The sequence below is a fragment of the Jaculus jaculus genome, chromosome 22 (assembly GCF_020740685.1).
Source record: "Jaculus jaculus isolate mJacJac1 chromosome 22, mJacJac1.mat.Y.cur, whole genome shotgun sequence".
Taxonomy (NCBI): Eukaryota; Metazoa; Chordata; class Mammalia; order Rodentia; family Dipodidae; genus Jaculus; species Jaculus jaculus.
The window spans coordinates 6,295,069-6,322,835 of NC_059123.1; the positions used below are offsets into that span (position 1 = coordinate 6,295,069).

General features: G+C 41.4%; 1 protein-coding gene across 8 annotated transcripts in view; it reads right to left on the reverse strand.

Annotated features, from left to right (window-relative positions):
• Sox5 (SRY-box transcription factor 5) overlaps window positions 1-27,767 on the reverse strand; it is an 896,761-nt gene that overhangs the window by 358,771 nt on the left and 510,223 nt on the right. For 6 of the 8 annotated variants that reach the window (XM_045139445.1, XM_045139444.1, XM_045139447.1 and 3 more), the window contains one exon: window positions 12,339-12,570. In XM_045139445.1, the coding sequence (XP_044995380.1) occupies window positions 12,339-12,569 (231 nt within the window). In that variant the 5' untranslated portion in view covers window position 12,570. The remainder of the gene's footprint in view (window positions 1-12,338; window positions 12,571-27,767) is intronic. The other 2 variants (XM_045139449.1, XM_012950122.2) reach the window with 1 other exon arrangement.

Below are 27,767 nucleotides of genomic sequence, written 5' to 3' on the forward strand. Positions count from 1 at the left end.
AAAACACGGAACCAACTGGCCTGATTACAACTGTCAGCTTAATTTTGCCTTGCGGTTGTTACCAATCTTGAATGCCATACAGCTCCCCCTCTCCCCTAATAGAATAGAGGAAACCTGAAACAAGAGGATTTACTGGTTCAATCAAGAAATGGGGTGGGAGTTCTGGAGAGATGGCTTAGTGGTTAAGGTGCTTGCCTGGAAAGCCAAAGGACCCAGGTTCAATTACCCAGAAACCACATAAGCCAGATGCACAAGGTGGCACATACTTGTGGAGTTTGTTTATAGTGTCTGTAGGCTCTGGCATGCCCATTCTCTCTCTCTCAAATAAATGAATGAAAATAAAATATTTTTTAAAAAAGAAATGAGGGTCTTCATGATGAAATACCATCATGAATTTAGCTGAAATGCTAGCGTTACATGGACACAATTTTGAACACTCCATACCTTGTACAAAGGGGTTCAGATAATATTTAATACTTTCTTATTTCCCCTAACAAGATTTCTGAGTTGAATGTCATCATTTGAGGAGTCATTTTTCTTGAAAGCACACCTGATTATACATTACATATCCATCTATTTGTCTGTCTATTAATGTAGCATCTGTCTAGTGATGTATCTCTTTTTCTGCTTTCTTTTCATGGTCACAGTATAATAGCCCAGGCTGGTTTACACAAGGTAGACTTAGGAGGTATCTTCCAACTCATGACAATGCTGCCTCGGCCTCCTGTGTGCTGAGCTTGCCCAATTGTCACTTTCCCTGACACACATTAAATTTTTTATAGTGCAGAAACTTCTGATTCTTAACTCATCACCTCACAGCCCAGCTATATAATAGGTGCACAGGATTACACACACACACCGTGGTACATGAGTTTTAGGGATCTGAACTGAGGTGTTCACCTTAGCGCAGCAAACAAGTTATCCGCTGAGTCATCTTCTCAACCTCTCAACTTAATCTAGTTTTTATTGCCCCAAAGCTCATTCACTTTGCAGCAGTTGAATCTTTTCCGAGTCCCAACACTTTCACGTCATAGTTACTACATTGTAGTAACTTGTGCTCATCTGGGCTGCGTTTTAAACCTTCCCACATCAAGAAAATAACGGGTTCTTATCTATTTCTATTTTCTGGTCATATGTATTAATTGTGCACAATTGAGTTGAATCTTTCAGAAACACACTCCTTAAATCATACACACACTTGTATAGGGGAATATTTTAAAGCAAATACGTGTCCTACCACAGCGTTGGTTCTCTGTTACCTCGGGTTACTGTGTGGGGAAACTAAGTCTCTCAACCCTTAAAGGTGACATGAACTAACAACTCCACACAGCTCTCTCTTCCATGTGATATTATTTATGCTCTGTAATTTCTCAAAGCCCAGCTACTTTTGCCGTTCACAGCAGCCCTTCAAATACTGAAGGTGGCAGATGAATCATGATTTTCTTGCCTTAACATTAGATTCCCCCCCCCCCAACACACAGACACACACACAAACCCTCCAACCGAGCCGGATGGAAGGGCCTGGCCACAGGACAGAATGATCTATGGGCAGGGCATCTCCGGTGGCTCCCATGAACCACAGCAGGCTATGTTTCTAGTCTCTATTGCTGCTAGGTCTGGGCATAATTTCCCCCAAACAGCACACATACAAAGATTGCACCATTTACGTTTAAACACTAACCTGAAACTATATGAGGATAAACAGCTTCGTGGGGTACTTTTGTGGCCACACGTGCAGAGCGATGTTTGTTACAATGTAATTTCATTGTATGATAAACATCAATTTACCATAGAAAACAAATACAAACCTGTCACCATTTTCATCTTGTTTCAATTGAATTGGCCCTGTTCAGATAAGCAAGCCTATCTCTTACAGAAACGACAGTTTAGAGATAAACTGTGCGAAATGGGTCTCTGGGTGTAGAATTATACTGCCTGTGAACATCATTTTATGCTGCAACACCGTACACATGGCTTGGAGCTTACTCTTTCTGCATCGTCCTGAATCTATTCTTCATGCTATTAAACGGAGCACATTCCACATCGTTCCAAAGTGGTTACACTTTCATCTAGAGTGTAGTCGACGGACCGCACCCCCTAAACAATGAAATTCTCATCATTAGAACTGGCAGCCGAGCCACGCTGACTTAACTGCACCAGGGCCTGTTACATCACAATAACGTATGCTAAGTTCGATGTAAGAGAGTAACCAGAAAATTAAAATTAGGGGAAAAAAAATACAAGAATGGGGACCTTTATCACGTTTGAATTAAGTGCCTTATTCCTCAGAAACATTCTTTTTCTCTCTTTTCCTTCTTGTTTGAACAATGTTTCACAGACAACACCATCTTAGAAAAACAAACACGTGGCTATTCAGTTGTAAACAAACTGTATATAATAATCATCTAAAGAGATAGTTATATGGTAATTAAGGAAAACATTCTGGCCAGGCGTGGTGGCACACACCTCTAATCCCAGCACTCAGGAGGCAGAAGTGTGTGGATCATCATGAGTTCAAGGACACTACACAGTGAATTCCAGGTCAGCCATGGCCATAGCAAGACCCTATCTCAAAAAAAAAAAAAAAAAAAAAAAAAGAAAAGGAAAGAAAGAAAAGAAATTCTGCATGAATCTAAGAATCAACAGTATCTGAGCAAGTGACACTCTGTCATGTCCACAGAATGCATATTTTTAGTGGTTAAGGCTGGATTTCACACAAAGGAGCCTTGCTACTATATTACGTTGGGAGTCTCATCTAAGTCTCTAACTTGTGTAAAAAGTTGATGTAAAACCCTGCTTTTTCTTATTTTGATGAACTGAAGGAAAACACCAAACTGACTTTTGCTGACTCTTGATTAATGCCAGTTAGGATTCTGCCTTCGTTTAAACATGCTAACTTTAGCACACACAGTATTCGACGTTAAGACTACATAGTCTCACACTTCACATGTGGTTCATATGTCCAGGAACATGTCATCAGTGCCAACTACAAAGGAGAAACTGGAGACATCGTAACATCAACATCACCGGTTCCTTTAAGGAGGGAGGGAGAGAGAGAGAGAGAGAGAGGGAGAGAGAGAGAGAGGGAGAGAGAGGGCTCATGCATGGGCAAAGCAGGGTCTCTAGCCTTTGTAAACAAACTCCAGAAGCATGTGCCATTTTGTGCATCTGGATTACGTGGATAGTGGGAAACTGAACCCAGTCGGATAGGCTTTGCATGCAAGTGCCTTAACTACTGAGCCATCTCTCTAGCCCCTTATATATCATGAAAAAAATAATACACACAGCCTGATACAATGGTGCACACTTGTAGCTCCACTTATTCTAGAAAAGGAGGCAAGAAGATTACTTGAGCTAAAGAATCTAAGACTAGTTAACCAACATAGAATCTGTGCTTCTGTGAGGAGCCTGGGCGGGAGACCAATGATCCATTACTCATCTGGATACGCCAGACCCAGGGAGGGACCTGAAGTCACTCAATAACTTAACTAAATAAAAGCTCACACATGTGTACTTAGTTCTTAATAAAATTCAACTACGTCTGCTGCACATTACTGTGATGAGTTTCTATTAAAAGTCATATACCCCAAGCTGGAGAGATGGCTCAGGGGTTACGCACTTGCCTGTGAAACCTAAGGACCCCGGTTCGAGGCTCGATTCCCCCCAGGACCCACATTAGCCAGATGCACGTGTCTGGAGTTGGTTTGCAGTGGCTGGAGGCCCTGGTGCGCCCATTCTCTCCCTTTCTCTCTCTCTCTCTCTCTCTCTCCCCCTCTTTCTCTCTGTCACTTTCAAATAAATAAATAAAAATAAACAATTTTTTTTAAAGTCATATACCCAGCCTGCACCAGGGTGATGGAGACAGGCGCAAGGATACTCAACAGGTAACAAAGCATTAACCCAGAAGGTTCTGAGAACTCAGCACCGAAGTAGATGTGAAACATACCCACCCTGGTCTGGGTTTGCTGCACTGGTCTGTGTCCTGGAGGGCACAGCACAAAGTAGACCAGGTCCCTGTTCTCTTGTTCCTCCCAGTCCCCTGGTCCGGAATGGAGCTGGACCTGAGGAGATAAACCCTAACCCAGCGCACTCCGCCCTGGCCCCAGCTATAAGCACAGAGGAAGTGGGGGAATGAGCAAGAATGCTGCCTTCTTAGTGAATCTGTATCAGCCCAAGGGTGAAGGAGACAGACACGGAGGACTCACAACGCCTACCAAGCCAGAGATCCTGAGGCTCCTGAGTGGCCGTCACTGAAGTAGACTTAAAATTCTCCCAGCATGGCTCAGGGAATTTTGCAGAAGAGAGGGTGGAAAGATTGGTAAGCTACAAGTTGGGACATTTTGCACAGAGACATTGCCTCTCCCTCTCTCCAAAATGCATGGCCCACAATCCCCATGGGGTTGACCTGCATCCCCAATGAGGAAGTCCACTTCAGAACAGGGGCAGGGAGGTAGTACCAACATTTTACAAGAAAATATGTCCATATCTAATAAAAAATTTTAAAAAAATACACTTTCAAGTTATGTTATGATACAAAATACTTGAGAAATTACTTATGTTAAGAATTTAAAAAAAAAAGAACAGGGCTGGAGAGCTGGATAAGTTTGTAGAGTGCTTGCCCTGAAAGCAAGAAGGACAGAGGTCAGAGGTCAGAACCCTGGCAACTATGTAAAAACAACAACAACAAAATTCTCAGTGTGCCTGCTCATGCCCGTTTAAAAAAAAAAAAAAAAAAAACAAAAAACCTTGGGCTGGAGAGATGGCTTAGCGGTTAAGCGCTTGCCTGTGAAGCCTAAGGACCCCGGTTCGAGGCTCGGTTCCCCAGGTCCCACGTTAGCCAGATGCACAAGGGGGCGCACGCGTCTGGAGTTCATTTGCAGAGGCTGGAAGCCCTGGTGCGCCCATTCTCTCTCTCTATCTGCCTCTTTCTCTCTCTGTTGCTCTCAAATGAATAAATAAAAATAAAAATAAAAAAACCTTGGCTAAGGGAATTTTGCAGAAGAGAGGGTGGAAAGACTATAAGAGCCACAGAGTGGGCACCAAGTGGGAGGGCATATCCAAAGGCATTGCCCCTGCCCCCCCCCATACACCAACACACACACACAACCAATGACTGACTGCTGCTCTCACTACTCACAACCCTCCAGCCCTATGAGGAGAGCCAGAAATTCCACTGAGAAGGGCTCTCAGTGGAGTGGGGGCAGGGAGGAGGGAAGCGATGGGCCCAAACACACGATATGTCCATACAAAGTACGTACTTAGCACAAAGAAACTAAATAAAGTCATATACCATTCCTTCAAAACAAGAATGGCTTCAGGAATCAGAAGAGAACACCGGGCGGGAGCGATGGCTTAGCAGTTAAGGTGCTTGCCTGGGAAGCCTAAGGACCCATGTTCAACTCTGCAGATCCCATGTAAGCCAGGTGCACCAGGTGATGCAAGCACACGTCGTGAGTTTGATTAAAGTGGCTGAAGGCCCTGGTGTGCCAATTCTCTCCCTCTCTCTGTCTCACACACACACCCACACACGTACACACACAAGTTCAGTCTGTTGGGCTTGCCTCAAAATAAAATAAAAAATAAAAAAGAGAATATGGCTGAAATAGAATATGACATAGAAAATGAAGAATGGATAATTCTAGAACCACTCGATGACCTCATGCCACTTCTGCACCAAAGCTGCCATCTAACCCACAGAGGAAGCACACGGCCAGAGAGAGATGGGATCCTCAGTGCTCTGGAAGCCCGAAGCTCTAGGATAATTGTTCAGGCCCACTCTGCTCCCTCCTGACACCAACTGGAGCTCATTCTCCTCAGTACCACATGCTGGGTAGTTCTCTGCATCATCCAAGAAGTCCATCTACATCTACGTCTGCTGTTCCTAAATACAAGTACATGGGCTGGAGAGATGGCTTAGCGGTGAAGGCGTTTGCCTGCAAAGCCAAAGGATCCCGGTTCGATTCTCCAGGACCCATGTAAGGCAGATAGATGAACAAGGGGGCGCACGTGTCTGGAGTTCATTTGCAGTAGCTGGAGGCCCTGGCATGCCCACTCTCTTCTTCTCTCTCTCTGCCTCTTTCTCTTTCTAAATAAATAAGTAATAAATAAAAAATATTTTAAAACGATCACGTGGTGACAGTGTGTTTCGCTCCTCTCTGAAACTGAAGTAACAATCTCCCAGGCACACACAAAATAAAACAGCCAACAGGAAGGTGACAAGGGAACATTTGATCATTAGGAGGAAAAACACAACAAAAACATAAACCTTTTTCCTCATGACAGAATCAGGCTTTTAAACAGCTTTAAAACTTTTCAAAGATCAGAAAGGAATTGAATTTTACTATCAGTTGCTTGGCAAGATGATCAGAGCTTCATTCAAGTGGTCACTAGTATCTATCTTTATCAAACACTTACTCAATTTCTCTCAAATAAATAAATAAAATATTTTTTTTTTTAAAAAAGGGCTAGAATGATGGCTTAGTGATTAAGGTACCACCTTCCTCTGAAGCCAGTGGGATGGGGCTGGAGAGATGGCTTAGTGGTGAGGGTGTTTGCCTGAAAACCAAATGACCCAGATCCAATTCTTCAGGACCCAAATAAGCCAGATGTTCAAGGTGGTATATGTGTCTAGGGTTTGTTTGCAGTGGCTGGAGGTTCCGGTGTGCCCATTCTGTCTCTTTCTATGAAATAAGTAAGTAAAATGTTCAGAAAAACACTTCCACGATCTGTGCCTGACCCTCACACAGTTTAGGGATGTGATAGTATCGTATGACCATTTGCACATAAGGAGCTTACCATAGTTCATCTGTGTACATCCTACACTGCAGGAAAAATAAAATCTGAGTCAAAGTGAGTTCGCAGTACTCATGATGGTTACGGCTGCTTGCATGTTGCAGTTGGCATTTTAGTCATTTATGTAAGTTCTAAAGTAATAAACACGATTTCAGGAAGGCAGACTCACATCCTCCTCGTGTTCCTACTCAATTTTTTTTATTTTTTTATTTTTATTTATTTATTTGAGAGTGACAGACAGAGAGAGAGAAAGAGGCAGAGAGAGAGAGAAAGAGGAGAATGGGCGCACCAGGGCTTCCAGCCACTGCAAACGAACTCCAGACGCGTGTGTTCCCTTGTGCATCTGGCTAACGTGGGTCCTGGGGAATGGAGCCTCGAACCGGGGTCCTTAGGCTTCACAGGCATGCACTTAACAACTAAGCCAGCTCCCCAGCCCCCTACTCAATTTTTGACATGTGTATACACTGATTTTTGTATAGGGGTCCTGATTCTGTAAAGTCACTATATGGTAAAACCATTAATTGTATTGAACTGTCATCTGAACAAATATCTACCAACTGAAGTTTTATTCTGACAGCTCTCCAGCTGTCAGACATTATAGTTATCACACATGGATTGATTTGTCTCTAATCTACTTGGACAATATAAAATATATACCTCTCAAAACCATTCGTCTTTATTTAAAATATTTTTATTGTTATTTATTTGACAGAGAGAGAGAGAAAAAGAGGTAGATAAAGAGGGAAAATAGGTGCACCAGGGCCTCAAGCCATTGCAAATGAACTCCAGATGCGTGTGCCACCTTGTGCATCTGGCTTACATGGGTCCTGGGGAATTGAACCTGAGTCTCCTGGCTTCACAGGCAAGTGCCTTAACCACTAAGCCATCTCTCCATCCCTTAAAAATGGACTGTAAGGGCTGGAGAGAAGGTTTGGTTGGTAAAATCCAGGCTGGATGGTGTGCATGTAATGCTAATATTGGGGAGGTTAAGAGAGGAGGGTCCCTAGGGTTTACCCACCAACTTCGCTAGATGAACTGGTAATAATCAATGACAACCCTTGTCTCAATGAGTACAACACTCAATGTGACTTGTGACTCTTACTTCTAAAGTTGCACACACACACACATATGCACACACACACCCATGCTCACATAGATGTGAACACAGACACACAAACACATCTATTCCATACACATATACATAAGCCAAAAGAAAGAATGGAAAATGAATGTCAGAATAAATCAGCAAGGAAAGATTCCTTTTTCCCCTAAACTGAATTTAAAAACATAAGACTATGAAACATTTTCCATTTTCGAAGATACTGAATAGAAAAAATAGAGAATATATTTCTTACTAAAATTAATGAATTGATGTGTGAATAAGGCAATAGTCTAGTAGTAAAATAGTATTCGTGTTGAATAATAATGCTATAAATCTATGCAATCATTTTGATAAATGAGTAAAATACTTCATCTGTTTAATAGCTGATAATATCATAACTTTCTTTTCAAATCACAGTACCTTTCTAGTTTCTACTGTAGTTGTAAATTTTCAGGAAAATGAAGTCACCAAGAATTAACATTTTTAATAACTTCACCCATTCATGTGAACTCAGACATTTGGCACATGATCATAAATTGAGTATCTATCACATACTACATCCCAGAAATATGTGTCTGTGTGTGTGTGTGGGTGTGTGTGTGTGTGTGTGAAACGTGCCACCCAGGAGAAATATTGTGCATAGGGTAGAAAGACAGATATGTCAATTTATACATTATAATGTAGATCATTGGAAAAGATACCAAAAGTATCCTGGATGGGGAATGAAAGAGTCCTATAAGTTTTAGTGTCAAAGAAAGTAGGTGAGAATGAGAGATTTTTTATTTTTACCTAGTCTTATAGAAGAAGTACAATCCACGAGGAAGGTAACGTTTACTAACAGAAGGGATTTGCAGAGCACTATGTCATGAGGGACCTCCTGTCTATTCCACGAATACCTGAAAAAGCTCAGCAGGGCTGTAAGTCTGGGCCCCATGCAGAGTGTGGGGGGGAGAGGCCACAAACGCCCTAGAGTGGAGCTGCCCTCTGCATAAATCTTTTGCCAAGACCAAGGGCACTGGATGAATCCTGTAAGGAACAGGACAGAGCGATCCAAAAACAAGGCAGATGAGCTACGTGCATGGGATTCTCCAGTTGTGGTCAGAAGATCTGCAGCATAAATTTAGGAACTTGAGAGCTTGATGGTTCCCTTGAGGCAGGGGGGTTCGTTTTACTAACAGCTATTGCCTGTTCTTGCCCAACATGAGCTTTGGTGCAAAGTGGCCAGGTCATTGTTTGACTGAGTTACACTGAACTGCTTCCGGACTCCCTGCATCACGGCATCTTCGCAGGCCCACGGCTCTCTGTACCTGTGACGCTTTCCTCGTGGTCCGTGCGTTTCAAAGCATCTCCTCTTTACACTGGCGCTATGCTCCCTCGTAAGTATGAATCTTCAACCCTAAAAATTTATATCGTGTGATGTCACAGATGCCTGTTGATATCATAGGATGATGGCACGGTCACAGACGCACACTCATACTGCATGATGATGGCAGTATCGTGGAGAAATCTCATCCAAGGAACATCCTCAATCTGGGAATCTTGTAGATAAAACAATGGCCAAAATATCACGAGCGTAACATATTCTCTGCAGCGATGCAGTCCCAGATGTTGAGTTGAACATCCTCGCCATGGGGCCTATGCATTGTCCATTTCCCCCTGCTATTGCCTTTTTGACAGCAAAATTTTTAAAATATATATTTTATTTATTTATTGTTTATTAGAGAGAGAGATAAAGATGCAAAGAGAAACAGACAGAGAGAAAGAGAGAGAGAGAGAGAGAGAGAGAGAATGGGCATGCCAGGGCTTCCAGCCACTGTGAACAAACTCCAGAAACATGCGCCACCTTGTGCATTTGGCTTATGTGGGTAACAGGGAATTGACCTGGGTCCTTATGCTTCACAGGCTAATGCCTTAACTGCTAAGCCATTTCTCAAGTCCCATTGACAGGAAGATAAAGCAGAAGAAGAGGAGGAGGAGGAGGAACAGGAGGAAGAGCCCACAGATCTAACATTAACTCGTAGAATAATTAGGGCTAGATGATTTAACTCGCTGCATGACGGACAATGAGAAGATGAGATATGTCATGTCCTTGTGAAGAAGCCAGGTCATGCGCACTTCTCGACTGTGGACTCCAAAGCCAGACTGCCTGGGCAAGGCCTGGGTGCCCACGTCTATGACCTGGAGCAAGTCCACTGTGTCTCTGTTGTTCCACATGTAGAACAGGATTAAATAACAACAAACCACTGAGCCAGAGAGATGCCCAGCATGTGCAGCCCTCGCTGCCCAGGCATGAGAACCTGAGATCCTATGTTTAGCATCCAGTAAAGAAAAAAAGAAAAGAAAAGAAAATGTCAAGTGTGGGAGCTCAGGCCTGTAATCCCAGAGCTGGGAACGTGAGGATAAGAGAGTGTTTACGGTTTACTAGCTGGCTAGTCTACCTGAATCTGTGAGCTCTAGGTTCAGTGTGAGAGGTAGACAGGGATGGAGAGGTGGCTTAGCGGTTAAGTGCTTGCCTGTGAAGCCTAAGGACCCCGGTTCGAGGCTCGATTCCCCAGGACCCACGTTAGCCAGATGCACAAGGGGGCGCACGTGTCTGGAGTTTGCAGTGGCTGGAGCCCTGGCATGCCCATTCTCTCTCCCTCCCTCTCTCTCTCTCTGCCTCTTTCTTTCTCTGTCTGTTACTTTCAAATAAATAAATAAATAAAAATAAACCAAAAAAAATTTTAAAAAAGAAAGTAAGGTATACAGTGACTGGGGGAAGATTCCTAAATATCAAGCCCTTACCTACACATGTACCCAAGTGCATGTACACTCACCCACATGCATGCATGCATACACTCTTGCACACACATGTACCTGCACACAGAAAAACACAAATCACATGCACACACATGCAAGAAAGTAATAAAAGTAACAATAAGACTGTGCCAATAAATTATTGTGAAGGTGATTGATTATATTAGGCACTTAAATGTATGCACCATATATATAGTCAAATATTTAAAGAAACTTTGAACCTATGAGGCTTAACATGCTGAATGGTAGGTATTAGTAGAATCTAATGTAAAACTCAAAATCCTGTGCATGTAACAACATTTCGAAGCTGTTCCTATACTGGGTTCTGGTCAAGTGGATGGATCTTAGTACCAAATGCATTGATGGAGGGGTGTAATTCCCTTGAGAAAGGAACAAACAGATTTAAGAGAATCCAAGGTGTTTTATTGGTACAAGGATGTATTAGAAATACATAGTAGGGCTGGAGAGATGGCTTAGTGGTTCAGCACTTGCTTGTGAAGCCTAAAGACCCTGGGTCAAGGTTCGATTCCCCAGGACCCATGTTAGCCAGATGCACAAGGGGCCGCATGCATCTGGAGTTTGTTTGCAGTGGATGGAAGCCCTGGTGTGCCCATTCTCTCTCTCTCTCTCTATCTCTATCTCTCTCTCTCTTTCTCTCTCTCTCTGCCTCTTCCTCTCTCTGTCGCTCTCAAATAAATAAATAAAAATAAACAAAAAAAAATTAAAAAAGAAATACATAGTATACTAAGGCTTATATTAGTAACAATAGCAGGGGCATCCCAAAACTGTGACCACTCAGGCAGCCATGTTTGATAGATAACCGTAGCTATACTGTGGGCCAGCTAACATAACGGTTCCTTGTCCTGAAAAGTTGCTACAAACAACTTCAAAGTCATATTTGTGCTTGTGTGAGCTGCTTGGGCTCCAGCTAGAACTCCTGTGCTTTCCCTCCTCACGTCCATGAATATCCAGTTTCCCGACCTGTGGGAATGTCCCCAGGCCTCAGGGTGACAGATAGATTAGTGACCCTGAGTTACATATTCTAACATGCAATGCAACCAGAAGTTACTAAACTACTCCAGCACTGCATGTATGAAATTGAGTTTGGAATCAGTATATTCATATTAGGTAACGATGGTAGTTATGAAATTTGTACCTCTGGAAAAAAATTTTAAATGCAGTCACTAATACTGGAATCCAATCTTTCTAAGCAAACAAACAAACAAACAAACAAAAATAAGCAAAAGAAAAAGAAACCCATTGATGGATGGTGGTATAGTCAGGCTAAGTTAATTTAATTGCTACTATGTCCAGGTAAACCTTTTATTAGAAAGAATGTGACAGCTAAGTTTCACGGTGACAGATTTAAAATGTGGCACTTAAAAATATCATTACATTTTTGATTTCTTGTGTTGACTGCATTATGTGTCAGAATGAGATTCCTTAAAAAAAAAACAAAAACTACTTCTTCTTTTACTTTCTAGAACCAATTTACGTGAATGCTAAGGATTATGATATGCCAGAAGTGAATCTTGTGCATGACTATTAAATATAGGATGATTTTGAAAGCAGAGTCCTGGCGCCAAACTATTCGAGGAACAGACTGGTAACAAGTGAGCGCAGCCACAGTACACCGCGAGGAACCTACCATTGTGTTTTGCTGAGAAGTGGGGGTCCTAGGGTCACAAGTCTCTTGCGTCAGCACAGAAACTGGCTGAAATTCCTCAGAGTGAGGCTTGTTGGGAAAACTCACATGCAAGGGAAGGTGAAAGGCGGGGAGGCCATCACTGTCCTGTTCTTCCACTTTCTGTCTGCTTGTCACCATGGCTACCTCTCCATCTGTTTCCCCATACGGAGAGGCTGGTCGCTTGGAAGACATCCTGGAAGGAACAAAAGAGGAGAAAATAATGAAACCTCCACATAAATCCTTAATGCCGTCATTGTGTGGTTAGGGGCCATTGTAACAGAAATGCCTTTTTGTGCTAGCAGCAAATAGGAAACCGTCCAAACGCCACTGCAAGGCGTACACAATCAGAAACAATGGCCAAGCAGGTAGCAACAGAGCAGTTTGTTTGTTGTGAGCATAATACACTAATATAGCGCTCTCTTGTATTCTGGCTTCTGAAACAAGAGACTCCACCTCAGCACACTGCATAATGAAAGTCTATTCCATTTTAAAGAAAAATATCCATCTACTGTTACACTTTGATCGACCTTATTGAAACATCTGTGAATAGTGAATTCTGTGGGCAGTTGAAAAGAAAGAAAAAAAAAAATCACTGAACTCCCCTTCATCAGGGAAAAACTAAATATATGATTGCCACTATTACAAATTTGCATTTTACTTAAAGAAAGATTACTGTGCCGTTTAGAAAGATTGGTTCAAAACAGACCTCAGAGTAACTGGCAAAAAGTTTGGCATCTGTTTAAAACTTATGAGTTGAATGAATTTTACAATGAGTTACTTCTGAAACATTTGGGAATTTCATTAGTCTTAATTCTCCAAATAAAACAATTTTTGGCATTTAGTTCTAATATCGAAGGTGCAAGATTGTAAAACAGATTGGAATATTAAAAAAATACATCTTTCAACTCTACCTCCATAGCTATATAAATGATTTAGAGGGGAATGCAGTTATTTATCCCTTAGAATAATTAAACAAAAGAAAAAGAAATGCCAAAGAAGGACATTTTGTTTTGGAAGCAATGGCTTCTATGAAAAAGCTTTGATCACAGAACAAGACTGAAAAATTTTCTTTGTATTTCAGTGATATTCAGAATATTATCAGTGGTTAAAAATACATGCCACATGTTATTTATTTTTTTTTAGCTAGATGGGAAGTTCCTTTTCCTTCCACCAAAAATTTTACATAGAAATGGAACTGAGCTAAAATGCCTAATAAAAAAAAACAAAAACAATAAACTCTTGTATATTTACAACTCGACCTGACCTTGAAAGAGCTGTATTTTGTTGTTGTTGTTGTTCCATGGAGAATGCTAACAGAACCATCCATTCTCATTCTAGACCAGTGGGGTGAGAGGCAGAAAAAGGTTGTGGCTAGTCTCCCCACTACTTCCTTCAGAGAGAGCGCAGACTTTCACATTTAAAATGTTATTTCCCAGAGATCCGTTTCTAACTGCTGGGGAGTCATATTGGTGGTAGAGGTTTCAAAAGAAAATTATTCAAGGGCCGAAGTTATGCCATTAAGAAGTGAGAGAGTGGTAGCAAAAAAAATGAGAGCTTTGGACAAACGGGTCTAATGACTGACTTTGCATTTGAGTCGCTGGGAGACTTCGTCTCTAGCACAGTGTACTCATCTGGAGAGCGAGATTCCACATCTGGCTCAGGAAAATGAACGCTGCACCGTATGGAAGAGAAACGATGCAGCGCTTAACACAGTGGACACCACATGGAAGGAAAGTACTAGAGAACTTAACACAGTAGACATCTGCAAATAAAAGCCTTTCCTTATTTTACAGTCCTCAGAGCTGCAATACCAATACCGTGGGCCTCAAAAACAGAAGAAGCAGAAGAAGGAAAAAAAAAAAAAAAAAGAACCTACAAAATAAGGGAAACATTTTCTTTTTTGTTTTGTTTTGTTTTTTATTGTTGTTGTTTCTAATTTTTATTTGATTTTACTTATTTATTTATTTATTTATTTTGGTTTTTCATGGTAGGGTCACTCTGAAGGGAAACATTTTCTTCTCAGAGGTAAATGTAAAATCATCATGCCTATATATATATATATATATATATATATATATATATATAGAGAGAGAGAGAGAGAGAGAGAGAGAGAGAGAGGCAGACAGACAGACAGACAGACAGACAGACAGAGATATATAAATGTCAAGCCTCCCATTAGAAAAAAATTCTCGGTCCATTACTATCTAAGTTTACATTGATGACATGCACGTGCATATTTTTTAAAGAATAGTAAAAGTGGAGATGCCATCAGCTAAGATGAGAATAAAGAGGAGGAACTGGCACCTCCCAGGGTAGCCCTGCTCTCTAAGGGGAGACTTGGCCATCACAGCTCAAGTGTTTTTAACTGCTTCCAGTTCCAGTACAAAAGTCTACTGAAAATTTCCTCAGATATACCAAGAAGGTTGTACAGATATGGTGGGAAAGTCTGACCAGCCCTGCTTTCATGTGCAAAGCCAGTTCCAACTCTAACCAAATACGTCATTGTAGGATATAACCCTAAATACCAGAGACATCTGAATTCTACTGTTCTGCACATGAGCATCTCACTCCAGCATACAGAAAGCATCCATAAGCAATCTTGGAATATTTGTGATCTTTTAGAGGCTTGTCTCTGTAAATCAATACATTTAATTATTGGTTTTACCTATAGGTTAATTATAAGGGGATTATACATTTGTTATTTGTAAACCATAGTTTTAGGGCTGGAGAGACAACTTAGCAGTTAAGGCATTTGCCTGCGAAACCTAAGGACCAAGGTTCAATTCTCCAGGTCCCACGTTGGCCAGATGCACATCATGGCACATGCATCTAGAGTTCATTTGCAGGGGCTGGAGGCCCTAGTGGGCCAGATGCACATCATGACACATGCATCTAGAGTTCATTTGCAGGGGCTGGAGGCCCTAGTGCACCCATTCTCTCTCTGTCTCTCCCTCTGTATCAAATAACTTTATAAATAAATAAATAAATAGAACTATTAAAAAAAACTTAGTTCTAAGAGTCTTTGTGGGTATGATCCCTTCAGACTGGAATTAATAAATCAGTATACTCTGATCTCTGCTGTAGCCTGGCGTGTAATAAGTATCTGGTTGTCCAGAAACTCTAGGCTGCTGATCATAGCCATTCTGTGGGTCACTGAAACAGAGCAGGAGCTCAGCAAACCTTTCCTAAGCTCATGCCATTCTATGACTTGCAGAATTGTGTCCTGTGTTCACGTGTGCCTTCTTAACTTCCTTATTAGCAAGCATCAGGAGTCAACACAAGAAGAAAAAGCAGAAAGCTAAGATCCTGGCAGTGTTCACAAAATGTTTGGCCGTCTCAGTACACTACTTAGCTTTATGCAGTAGTGGGCAAAGCTTACTTCATACAAAACACTGCATTTGCCAAAACATTCAAGGCCGAAAAACAATGTGTAAAAAGATGTGAGGGTAGGAAAGGCAAATTGATCCTAAAATCTCAAACACCGTTCTGCATTATTTCTGCTCCAGTTTCAAGGCCTTTGAGCAATGCTTTCAATGTTAAATTTGCAAGTAAAAGATTTGTTAAATTATAACAATGTAAATGTCCACGGTTATATTTTAGTAACAGGCTAAGTCAGTGAAAAGGAAATTGCATAACAGCTAGCTGAGGGCTTTCTTCATTCTTTGCATATAATGTCTCGTGCAGCATTGGCAGCAATATTGCTTTCAACGCTGCATTATTGAAGGTCTGCCTACCAAAGAGGTCCGTCCGCCTTGTCAGGAAGGTGATACAGATTCACACACTGCCTTTGGGATACATATGGCCACAGTCCCTGGAGCTAATGTGACCGGGCGAGGGTATCTTGCGACAATCTGAAGACCTAGCCTGGTGCATGCCCCAATATATTCCTTAAGAGATGACCGTTGTCATTCCTGTGGGACACACTGGCCTTGCCAATGAACAAAACTCAGATGTCAAAGAAACTGACATGACAAAGACCAATCCGTAATCTAATGTGACATTGCCTCGTGGAACTGATGATATAACAGGCTGTTTCAACTCAGTTTTGTGTTTGGTCAAGTAGGCATTCTCCCAAACACTGACGTGTCACTGAGGGACATACATCAAACCATTGACAATTACTTGCTGATGCCAACCTGCAATGCGCAAGATATTTTCTCTGAAATTAATTTTTTTTTTTTTAAGTGACAGAGTCTCTATTCCAAGCTTACAAACTGACTGAGGCAAATTTTACATAGAGGATGAAATAATCATGGCCGACAGTTGACTCTTAAGAAGCAAGTGACATGACAGCCAGATGCCCCGCGGCTTGACAAAGGCCATCACGTCCTAGGCTGCAGAGAACCCTTACCTGTCGGAGCTTAAGAGAAAAGAAAGAGGAAGTGGAAGTTTTGAGATAGAGTGGGAATCTCGTGGAGGAAGCAATGCTAAAAGCAAGATGACGCAGGCGGGGGTAACTTTAGAAAGTCAATATAAATTTAGGGTTAAGGCTTATTTAGGAGAAGGAGCAGATTGGGAACCATGGATCGAATCCCATCTCTAGACTATCAGACTCCTGGAGCTGCTGTGTTACGTGAATGGAATAGACAAACAGCATGTCCCCCTTCCAAGGAGAAGCTCTTGCCAGGGCTTGCTTTCCCGCTTCTCTCCCTGGAGCGTTCTGCACAATCAGCTACGGTGGGTGACTGAGACCCCTGGGGTCTAACTTTTGGGGTCTTTTGCTCTTGACTTCTGTTTCTATTCAGATATAGATGGTGAACTTATAGGTATAACGGATGGGTGGAAACTAAGTCAGTGTGCTCCACACCAGCTGGGCACTGGACTTACCCAGAAGGCTCTCACCTCCTGGTCCTACTGGTTCTGGGGTGCATAGTGAATATTACACCTGACTCGAGTTACTCTGCTTCTAGGGAGCAGCCAAGCCGCAAACCGTGCGCGATCACAGAAATGGTGCGCCCTCCACCCACGGCATGGCATCTCTGCCCTAGTTCCTGCAGCCTGCCAATCGGTTACCTTACACACAAGAGGGGGCTTTGAGGGTGTGAGAGATCTGGAAGTGGGAAGATTGTGTGGGACAAAAGAGATGGTGATGGTCCTTTGATGAGGGAGAAGGAAAAAGAGGCAGAGTTAGGGGAGAGAACAGCCAAGGCTGAGCTGTGACCTTTGAAGTTGGATGATGAGGTCATGGACCCAAGAATGGTTTTTGTGAGCCAGAAAAGACAATGACTTTCCTCAGCATAAGCTAGAAGATAAAGGGTCACAGCTCAGGCAATACTTTACTTTGAATTTAGGACATCCGACCTAAATCCTGACTGAGTGGGAATGAGTTTAAAGGGTTGCAACCATACGTAGTGCAGTCATTTGCCTCGGAAGCAATAGGAACTTAACCTCCCCTTGATTTAAATGTCTTTATTTCAGAGTTGGTCTTTTCTTAAAGCGAAATCTTCTTATCCCAGACTCGAACTTTCCTTGCTGTCTCATTTCCTGTAAAGTTTTCCTGAAATAGCTCATCTAAAAGGGTGAATAGCTGCTCTTCTGAAACCTGGGTCTGCCCCCTGTCCCCCGCTTATATCATCTGATATACCTTCCAGACTTATTCCATTTCTGATTATCCATCTCTCTCGGTACAATATAAGATCAATGGAGGCAGATTTCTTTTGGGTCACGACTACTTGCCCAGTATTTCAAACTCTTTTCAAAATGACTAGCCTTCAATTCAAATCTGTTAAACCTGCCCAGTGTGTTCGTACATAGGCAGCCTTGGGTCAGATTTTATAGGACAAGTGTATTGACAATGTGTGGGTCAAGAATGCCAGAGGACAGACAACCCACCTAGATGCTAACCGCGGCCTTCAGTTTAGTAATTTAAACATAAAGGTGTCAGAAAACTTTGTGTAGTTTTCTTTTTCATTTTATTTTTTTTAATATAATGCACACATGTCATTATACTTTGCTTATATTTCTGCCCACCTCCATTATTTAAAGAACTTTTGAAAAAACAAATCTTAGAGTTTGTTTGAAAATGTGTAGGGAAAAGTATGATGCAGAGTTAAGCAACTTTAATGGGTAAAAAAGAAATGCAAAACAGTTAGTTTTGAATAGATTTATCATGGAGGAATCACCTACTCATCCCTTAAAACTTGGAAAATACTGCTTAAGTTCTGTCCCTTGCTATTAGGCTGGGGAATGAATGGGTGTGTAACATCAAAGGAATTCAGCACATGGAGCTGATATAAACTAGGAGATGTAGAAAGGTGATTATATTCCTTATATATATTTAAAAATATATTTTTTTTTATTTGGGAGAAAGAGGCAGACAGAAAGACCCAGATAGAGAGAGAATGAGCATGGGAGCGACAGGGCCTCCTGCCCCTGAAAATAAATTCCAGACACATGTGTCACTTTGTGCATCTGGATTTATGCGGGTACTAGAGAATCAAACCCCAGCCATCAGGTTTTGCAAGCAAGTGCCTTTAACCCCTGATCCACCCTTCCAGCCCCCTGAATTTTTATTTTGAGGTAGGATCTTCTTCTAGCCCAGGTTGATTTGGAGTTCACTATGTAGTCTCAAGGTAACCTCAGACTCACAGAGGTCCACGTATCCTCCTACCTTGGCCTCCCAAATTCTGGGATTAGAGGTGTATGCCACCACAAACCAGCTCTCTTGTATTTTTTTAAAAAATATTTCATTTATTTATTTATAGGAGAAAAAGAGACACATAGAGAGAGAAAGAGATAATGGGCATGCCAGGGCCTCTGGCCATTGCATAAGAACTCCAGACACATGTTTCCTCCACCCCTTGTGCATCTGGCTTAGGTGGGTCCTGGGGAATTGAACCCAGGTCCTTAGGCTTCACAGGCAAATGCTGTAACTGCTAAGCCATTTCCCCAGTTGCCTCCCTTGTATTTTTTTTTAATTTGTTTTGTTTATTTTTATTTATTTATTTGAGAGTGACAGAGAGAGGAAGAGGGAGAGAGAGAAAGAGAGAACGGGCATGCCAGGAGTTTCAGCCACTGCAAACGAACTCCAGATGTGTGTACCCCCTTGTGCATCTGGCTAACGTGGGTCCTGGGGAATTGAGCCTCAAACCGGGGTCCTTAGGCTTCACAGGCAAGCGCTTAGCCACTAAGCCATTTCTCCAGACCCCTTGTATTTTTTTTTTTTTTTACAGGATTTCTTTCTCTATGCATTTTCCCCTTTGAATTTTAACCTCATTCTTCAAGGATTTATTTAGTAGCCCAGCCTTCCTCTGCCCATGCTTCTGGAATATTAGTTATTTGAAGTTCACCATTTTACATTAAAAACTACAAGAGGAACTATCCAGACAGAGCAAACAACTTTAAGTTGGTTTACAGTGCCCCCTTCTTACAACTTTTGCCTCACTTTGTACTACACTGATAACTGAGTAGCCCACCCCAAACCACTAAGCATCATTACTACGTGAGACCATCACTCAATAGTTTAGGCCTTTTCTTTTTCTTCCTATTTAAATAAGTGGCATCTAGATCTACAAGTGTTGCGTATCGGAAGCCTCATTTCTATTATTATGAATCTCCATGTCCTGCGACATGTCATGCACCTGATCAGGTTTTAGTCAGTGCAGGTCACATCTGAGCACTTCACCTACGGCTACTAAAATTAGTTAACAAAATGTGCCGGTGTGGTAAAGTTCAATTCCATGGCTCTGCACGCCCCTCTCCATGCATGTTATTCCTCCGTGCTCCATCCCATACAATCAACACGATAACCCTGTCCAGCTCCACACACATACAAATGCATGGTGCCATGTGTTTCTCCTATGGAAAATGAATGGATGCAGGCTGGAGAGATGGCTTAGTGGTTAAGCGCTCGCCTGTGAAGCCTAAGGACCCTGGTTCGAGGCTTGATTCCCCAGGACCCATGTTAGCCAGATGCACAAGGGAGCACATGTGTCTACAGTTCATTTGCAGTGGCTGGAGGCCCTGGCACGCCCATTCTCTCCCACTCTCTCTCTCTCTCTCTCTCTTTCTCTCTGCCCCTTTCTCTCTATGTCATTCTCAAGTAAATAAATAAAAATGAATAAAAAATTAAAAATAAATGAGTGGATGCAACAAACCTAATTTTTCCTGGAAAATTACATGTGTGTGTGTGTGTGTGTGTGTAACAGAATGGATAGACTAAGATTTTGATTTGCTTTTAAACAAGACATATATCAATGTATCCATTCATATATCCAATCTATCAGTTCATCAATTGAGGAACATTTGGTGTAAAACATCATGTGCTGAGGAAACAATAACATAGTCAATTAAATTTTATTTATATTATTTTTCCAAGGAGAGAGAGGGAAAGCATATGTGTATAAGCACTCCAGGGCTTCCGCTTGCCACTGTTAATGAACTACGAGGCATGCACCACTTTGTGCATATGGCTTTATGCAAGTATTAGGGAATTGAACCCGGGACAGCACTCTCTACAAGCAAGCTTGTTTAACCACCTCCAAAGCCCAACACAATCAATTATTATAGCAAGAAATAACTGTGAAGTAGATGTCTTTCAGTAGTCTGAATATTACTACAGGAGGGAGATGACAGAAATATGAGATTTCATCAGATGAATCACAAAATGCTTCCTGCAACACGAGAATTCAACAGAATGATATAAGATAGAACAGATTTCCACAGCCTCCCCTCAAAAGAAACAGCATTAGCAAAATAAAGAGATGTATGAAGTGTTCCAAGGTGGTAAAGTGAATGAATGCTTGGGTAAAGCAGATTTGTAGGAAAGTGGGCAGGAGGAGAGGAGGCGGGGCATGAAGAGCCTGGTCAACTTTTTAAATTTTAATTTAATTTTTATTTTTTTATTTGAAAGTGATAGACAGAGAAAGAGGCAGATAGATACAGAGAGAGAGAAAGAGAGAGAATGGGTGTGCCAGGGCCTACAGCCACTGCTAACGAACTCCAGACACATGTGCCCCCTTGTGCATCTGGCTAACGTGGGTCCTGGGAAATCGAGCCTCGAACTAGGGTCCTTAGGCTTCACAGGCAAGCACTTAACCGCTGAGCTATCTCTCCAGACCAAGATCCTGGTCAACTCTGAGTGAAGACAACAGAAATGCAGGGCGAGGGTAGAGGGAACTGGGGAGAAACTATGCATCACACAGTCATGCCCCCCCCAAAAGTATTCCTGAAAATAAGAGGTGTCTCTGCTCAGTCTGTGCACCTGCACACGAACGCACAAGGATGGCTACGGCAACAAGTAGGAGTTAAGTTGGTGAGCAGAGTATTGTGGTTCTTCTCATACCTGTTGCATCTTCCTAAACATTCTGTAATTGAACTTTCACAGTTCTGGACTAGGCTGACCTGGAATTCGCCATGTAGTCTCAGGGTGGCCTCGAACTCACGGCCATCCTCCTACCTCTGCCTGCCGCGTGCTGGAATTAAAGGCGTGCGCCACCGCTTCCCGTTTAAAGTCACCATTGTTTTTGTCTTGGTTTTGAACCAGGCAGCACTGATAAACAGCTTCATAGATGGCGCACAGTGGCACACGGCTGTCGTCCTGGTCCTTGGGAGGCTGAAGCAACAGGATAAGAAGTTCAAGACCCTGCCGGGCGTGGTGGCGCACGCCTTTAACCCCAGCACTCGGGAGGCAGAGGTAGGAGGATCGCCGTGAGTTCGAGGCCACCCTGAGACTACATAGTGAATTCCAGGCCAGCCTGGACCAGAGTGAGATCCTACCTCAAAAAAAAAAAAAAAAAGAAGTTCAAGACCCTGACCAACCCTCAGACAAACAAACAATGAAAATAACTCTAAGGGCTGAGGAGGGAGATGCTCTGCAGGTAGGAAAAGTGCCTGCCTCGCAAGCATCTAACCTGAGTTCTAGCATCAGAACCCAAATTAAAAACAAAACAAAAAGTACTGTGTATGCCAGGAAGCAGCAGCAGCTGTGAGGAAGCAGAGACAGGAGGACTTCTGGAGCCTCCTGGCCAGCTAGTGAAACCTGGTCACTGAGTTCCACGCTGATGGGCATTAGGAGGCCAGCCTGGCAATCCAGAGAGAGTTCCAGGTCAGCCTGGGCTAGAGTGAGGGCCTACCTCAGAAAGCAATATGTAGGCACCATTCCTGAGGGCCTGTGCAGACATGTGAGCCTAATACACGTACAGACACACACGCATGCATGCATGGAGACCACACATACATATGCAAATTGTTTCTTAATCCTTGAAAAAAACAGTTCAGTAACACAATCGCATTCTGCAATGATTAGGCATTCAAAGTTTGATGCTTTGTTTGCTACGGTTTTTTTTTTTTTGGTTTTGTTTTCTTTTCTCCCTGCCTCATTAATAACTGTAAGTTTAGAAAACTTGAATCCAAAAGTAGAGGATGTCTTATCAAATGAAGGCACACAAAACATTTTCTCAATTGCCAGGGGTCTTGTGGCTGCCTATAATCTTAGCATTCAGAAAGTGGAAGCAGGAGATTCAACCAAGAGTTCAAGGTCATTCTTGGCTACAGAGCAAAAGAAAGTTCCAGGCTCTCCCAGGGTATGTGAACATAAGTCAAATCCTCAAATATTTTGTTTCTCTCTTATTAAGTAACACAGTATCTGAGTAGCTGACTTATGGATGCAAAAGGTATTTGAGTACATCTGTCAGTTAAAACTTCTCTTTGGGTTTCATTCATTTATAATTTATATTCATTTAACTTAACTCATATTAGGTACCTAAAACAATAAGTCACAAGTTTGAAAGACAATTAAATATAACCCACCTATGCTGGATTTCTTCTGTAATGTCCTAATAGTCAGCGAAGACTAGAATTTGCTATGTGAAGTCAGACAGCGTGGAAAGAAAATTATTTGAGTTCATGTTATGTCTGTTAAATACAAAGCCATGTTCAGAAGAAAGGCACTAACTGCTTTAAAAACTGTACCTAAACTGCTAATGATTTATGAGAGAAACGCATCTGGCAGTGAGCACCTCAAATGCACCCGAGAGCCTAAACACGCCTTTATCTGAATCATTACTAAATTCACAATGTCATTTCCTTATCTCACAGAGACACCTACCCTAGTGATTTAACACAGGATTACTCTGATTCCATTTTGAAATACACTAAACTTCATCTAGGTCACTCTAGGAAAACATGCTAGAAATGACTCCAACCCTTAACTGTTAAAGATACCTTTCTTTCCAGTTGTTGGCAATGTAAACTCATGTGTAAGTTGCAAAGAAAACAGAACAGATTATTCAAGAACTATATGCTGAGAATTGTTCTCTTTGTGCCTTGTAATACGTGTGCCATTCATCATGAACAAATGAAAGTTATGTGCAGGTTAAAAAATATCGAAGTCCTTTGGTTGTGATTATTCATCAATTACTTGGGATAATCTAGCATTAAGATACGGGATGCTTGACCATGTTATTTATCGTTACAGAGGTATACTTTTTTTTTTTTTTTGAAGGAAATCAAGAGCTCTTTGCATGGAACTATGGTTTTGCCTCCCTGACAGCTCTAAATCCACAGGATGTGGAGGGATGATTTAAATTTCACATCAAAATTGTGACTGTACTGGACTTTTCCCCCTTCTCAAGGGAGGCATTGTTCAGGCCTTTCCATAACCAGGCATGACAGCGCCAGACTGGAGTCATACGGCTGCTCTCTGAGTCAGCGTGGAAGTGGTCACCTCCTGAGTCTGCCCCGATGCTCGGCTCCCTGTGTCTCCAAGCTGAGCCCAGAGCAGCCACACAGGCGATACTTGGGCACATAGACAGGGGAGAAGAATCCACGCATAAACAAACAAAAAGAAAAAAAAAGTCTATCTTCCAATTTGCACAGGATAAATCATTTCTTAATAATCTTCCAAAGTTGCCAGAACTAAACAAAATGAAAATTCCTAAGCCCTATATTTAATTTTTTCTAGCCCTCAAGTCCAAAGAATAACTTGATTCACAAATAACTGTGGGCTCTGGGCTAAAGAAATGAAGAAAGACTTCAAATTCAGGAGTTGTTTGGGGTTTGTCTGGATGCCTGCACTTACCACATCTATAAACTTCAGTGTGGCATTTGGCAAGGCAGTGTGAGGCCTGGACGAGAGTCGCTCACCTATTCTCAAATTCTCTGAAGTATATTTGAGAACTGGGTCCTGAAGCAGGGTGATCTACAGTTCTCTCCATCAGAACAAATACTAGACAAAAAAAGGAGATCTTTTCTATTTCTATTGTTCCATCCTTGAATGAACCTGTCAGGGAAGTGTGGGCTGTGTCCTATCTTGGGTATACATGCCTCTGTGCATTGCTGGGATTGGGAGGATACAAAAAATAACCGAAACAGAAGAGGAGAGTGAAGATAGAAAGGAGCAACAAGATAAGACTTTACTACTTAATAACATGTTAAAAAGTATCAAGATTCTTTCTGATGGAACCTTTCAGGCACTGGACACTCCAGTATAATTATAAACAGATGCTGACAGTCCTTTTTACCACTGAACTCTAAACTTTCGGTGTGAAAGCTCTATATATTTAAAGAAGATAAAAGTAGAAACAAACTCTAATCTACTTGTGACCCTATAAAACTGAAGGGGGATGGTTATATATTTTAAGTGCTAAATATTACTAATGTTTTAATAATGCCTGTCATTTTTCATGTTACCCTCATAAGCATGTGTCAGCGTCTGCATGCATCGACATTCCATGCATACGCAGGGATTTTAATGAATTATCCACCAGAGTTAACATATTGATAGTGAACCAAGATGGACTTTCATTCATGAACATCGCTGGTCACATGAGGCATGTACCAAAGTCTACCTATTTATGCTTAATGATATTGAGCGCTCTGTATAAACATTACGTCACTTGTTTAAATGACTTGGTCCTTTTGACCTTTACAGGTTTTTACCATGTTGTAATCACAAAACTGCAAATAAAAGTTAAATTTGTTTTCCATAGCAATATTCTTACATACTTAATTTTGAAGGGTCCTTCCCTGTTTTTTTTGCTTTTTATCTGGGCTTCCTCTTAAGGTTCTCACCCCCAGGCCTGCTTGCCCTTCCCCTCTCAAATTACTGGCTAAGTCTGAATAAACAGCAAATTGTTCCATAATCAAAAGTGACTTATTCTGAGCTTGGTGTGTGCCTTGAAAAAAGAAATCTGTGGCATGTTTAATTTATTTAGGATCTAATAATGATGACAAAAATAATTAAGTAACCAGTCTAGTTTTAATTTCTTTTGTTTTCAAAGGTCATTGTGAAATCAAGCAAGTTAAGCCGTCTAAACCAATCCTCCTGAGAATATCCACCGCCCCCCAGCAGAAATGAGAGGAGAGGGGCTCAGCTCAATAGAGAGCAGAATATCAAAATCAGATTTGCTGAGAAATCGCTAAGTAGCCTAACAAAATATCGTGGCTCTCCTTCTCTGCGGGCACCAAACAACCCTGACAAGGAAGAGTTTATGCTCAATTCTGCCCACTTTCAGGGTCTCACTCTTTCTTTTCATGCCCATTAGATGCAGGCTGTTTCTGTTGGTGTGCTGGAAAAGATGAAAATACCTCTCATACTCAAAATAGACAGAAGAGGACGTATGGACAGTACATACACACACAAACACACACACACACACACACACATATATATTTTCTTAGAACAGTAGCTCTTGATGTGATAGGTACCTTTCTGAACCTTATAGCAAGAAAAAGAAATGAGAAATTTGCCTTGATATTCAAGAAGAATCCAAAAGTAAGGGTGCAGTGCCAAAGACCTTGAGCATCTATCAACTCAAACACCAAAACAGCAGGACGCAGCTATGGCTGATGTTACAAGAATGCCCGACCACTTCATTGGCCCCTTTCATGCCAAAGCCCCTTTGCTTGGGTGACTATGAATTAAACCCATAAGCTTTCCTATTTTTCTAGCTTGACCTCTAAACTCATTTTATGTCTTAACTGTTTATCTTCTTCCCCCATTAATCTTTCTGGTTTTAGCACATTCCCTGTTGTTTTTAGAAAGAAAAAAAAAATAAGAAAGAAAGAAAAGGGAAGAAAGTTTGGTTTGTTTTGCCACTGTGGATGGCTTAGGAATGCTAGCTCTTTTCTATAAATGGATAAGAACTGTTGAGTATTAACTGATAAGCTACCAGTTTCCTGGAGCTGAAATAAAAATTCAAAGAGTATGGCATATGGAGTACAGAAAAAAAAAAATAATCATCAAATTCTTGTGATGCTATGAGAAGCAAAGTACACAAAAGATCCCAGTACAAGGTCTGCACATTTTCAAATAGAGCTACAGAAAGCTCACTATCAAAATCTTATACTTTAAAAGTATATTGTACAGATAAGCCACTTGAAATAATAGCTTTTCTTAGACATTTTCCCTTTTCAAGCAATTCTATAGCTGCACACATATAATGTAGATGTTCTCCAAAATACTGCCACTTTAATAGACATAGTTAATGTTAAGACTTCAGTTTTAGATGGTAATATCACTAAGCCCATTCTTATTATTCATTCAATCACCAGCCATAAGGAATTTTACTGATTTACTAATCTATTTGCCCATACTGTCACCAAGTCTGCCAGTACAAAAATGAAAACAGAAACGTGTTAAAGGTGCACATCAAAAACAAAATTTGTCAAAGAAAAATTACTCAAAGGCAACCAAAACACGAGAATTCTGCATTTGAAATCCAGTGCTTGCAATCTACCATTTTATAGGTATCCTGTCTGCCATGTTTTCTTACTTCTCCTCTTTCCCCCAGAGCTGAACAATGCCCCAGCTGTATAAACCGCTGCTGTCAAGGACCACTGTTAAGGGATGGATAAAACAGGGAGGGTCTGACACGCAGACCACTGTCTGAGCTCATGAGGATAAAGGAGCCTTGATGGAGAAAAGTAATCACCCACTGCTGTTTTCTTTTTTTTTTTTAACCTCATTACCACATGCAAGAACATTTTCCTTTTCCACTACCCAACGCCCCATTCCATTCCCCACAACTGAAAGTTCTTTGTGCCTCAAACAGGACAGAACCCACTTCAGCATTCCCTCTCCTTCCCTCATTTTCTCTTTCTTTTTTTTTTTTTCTTCTTTCTTTCTTTGCATTTGTTTGTTTGATTTGGTCTCTGCTTGCAAGTTTATGGAAGAATGATCATTTAAAGGCTCCTTGAAATTCAGGCCTCTTCTCTATCACAACATCACACATAGCTCCCTAGAGTTATTTTTAAATTATTATAGAAATGTACTTATTTTATATTCCTTTTTATTTTAAACCAAAATTGTATCAACAGCTTTTGAATTAACTATAGTTCTTTTGAATTCAGGATAGTAGGCTAAGAGCTTTAGAAAAATGATGCATTCTTTTGAATGTTTGTAAATGTGAGAAACAGAGGCAGGAAGAAGGCTGAAATCAGCGTTGATAG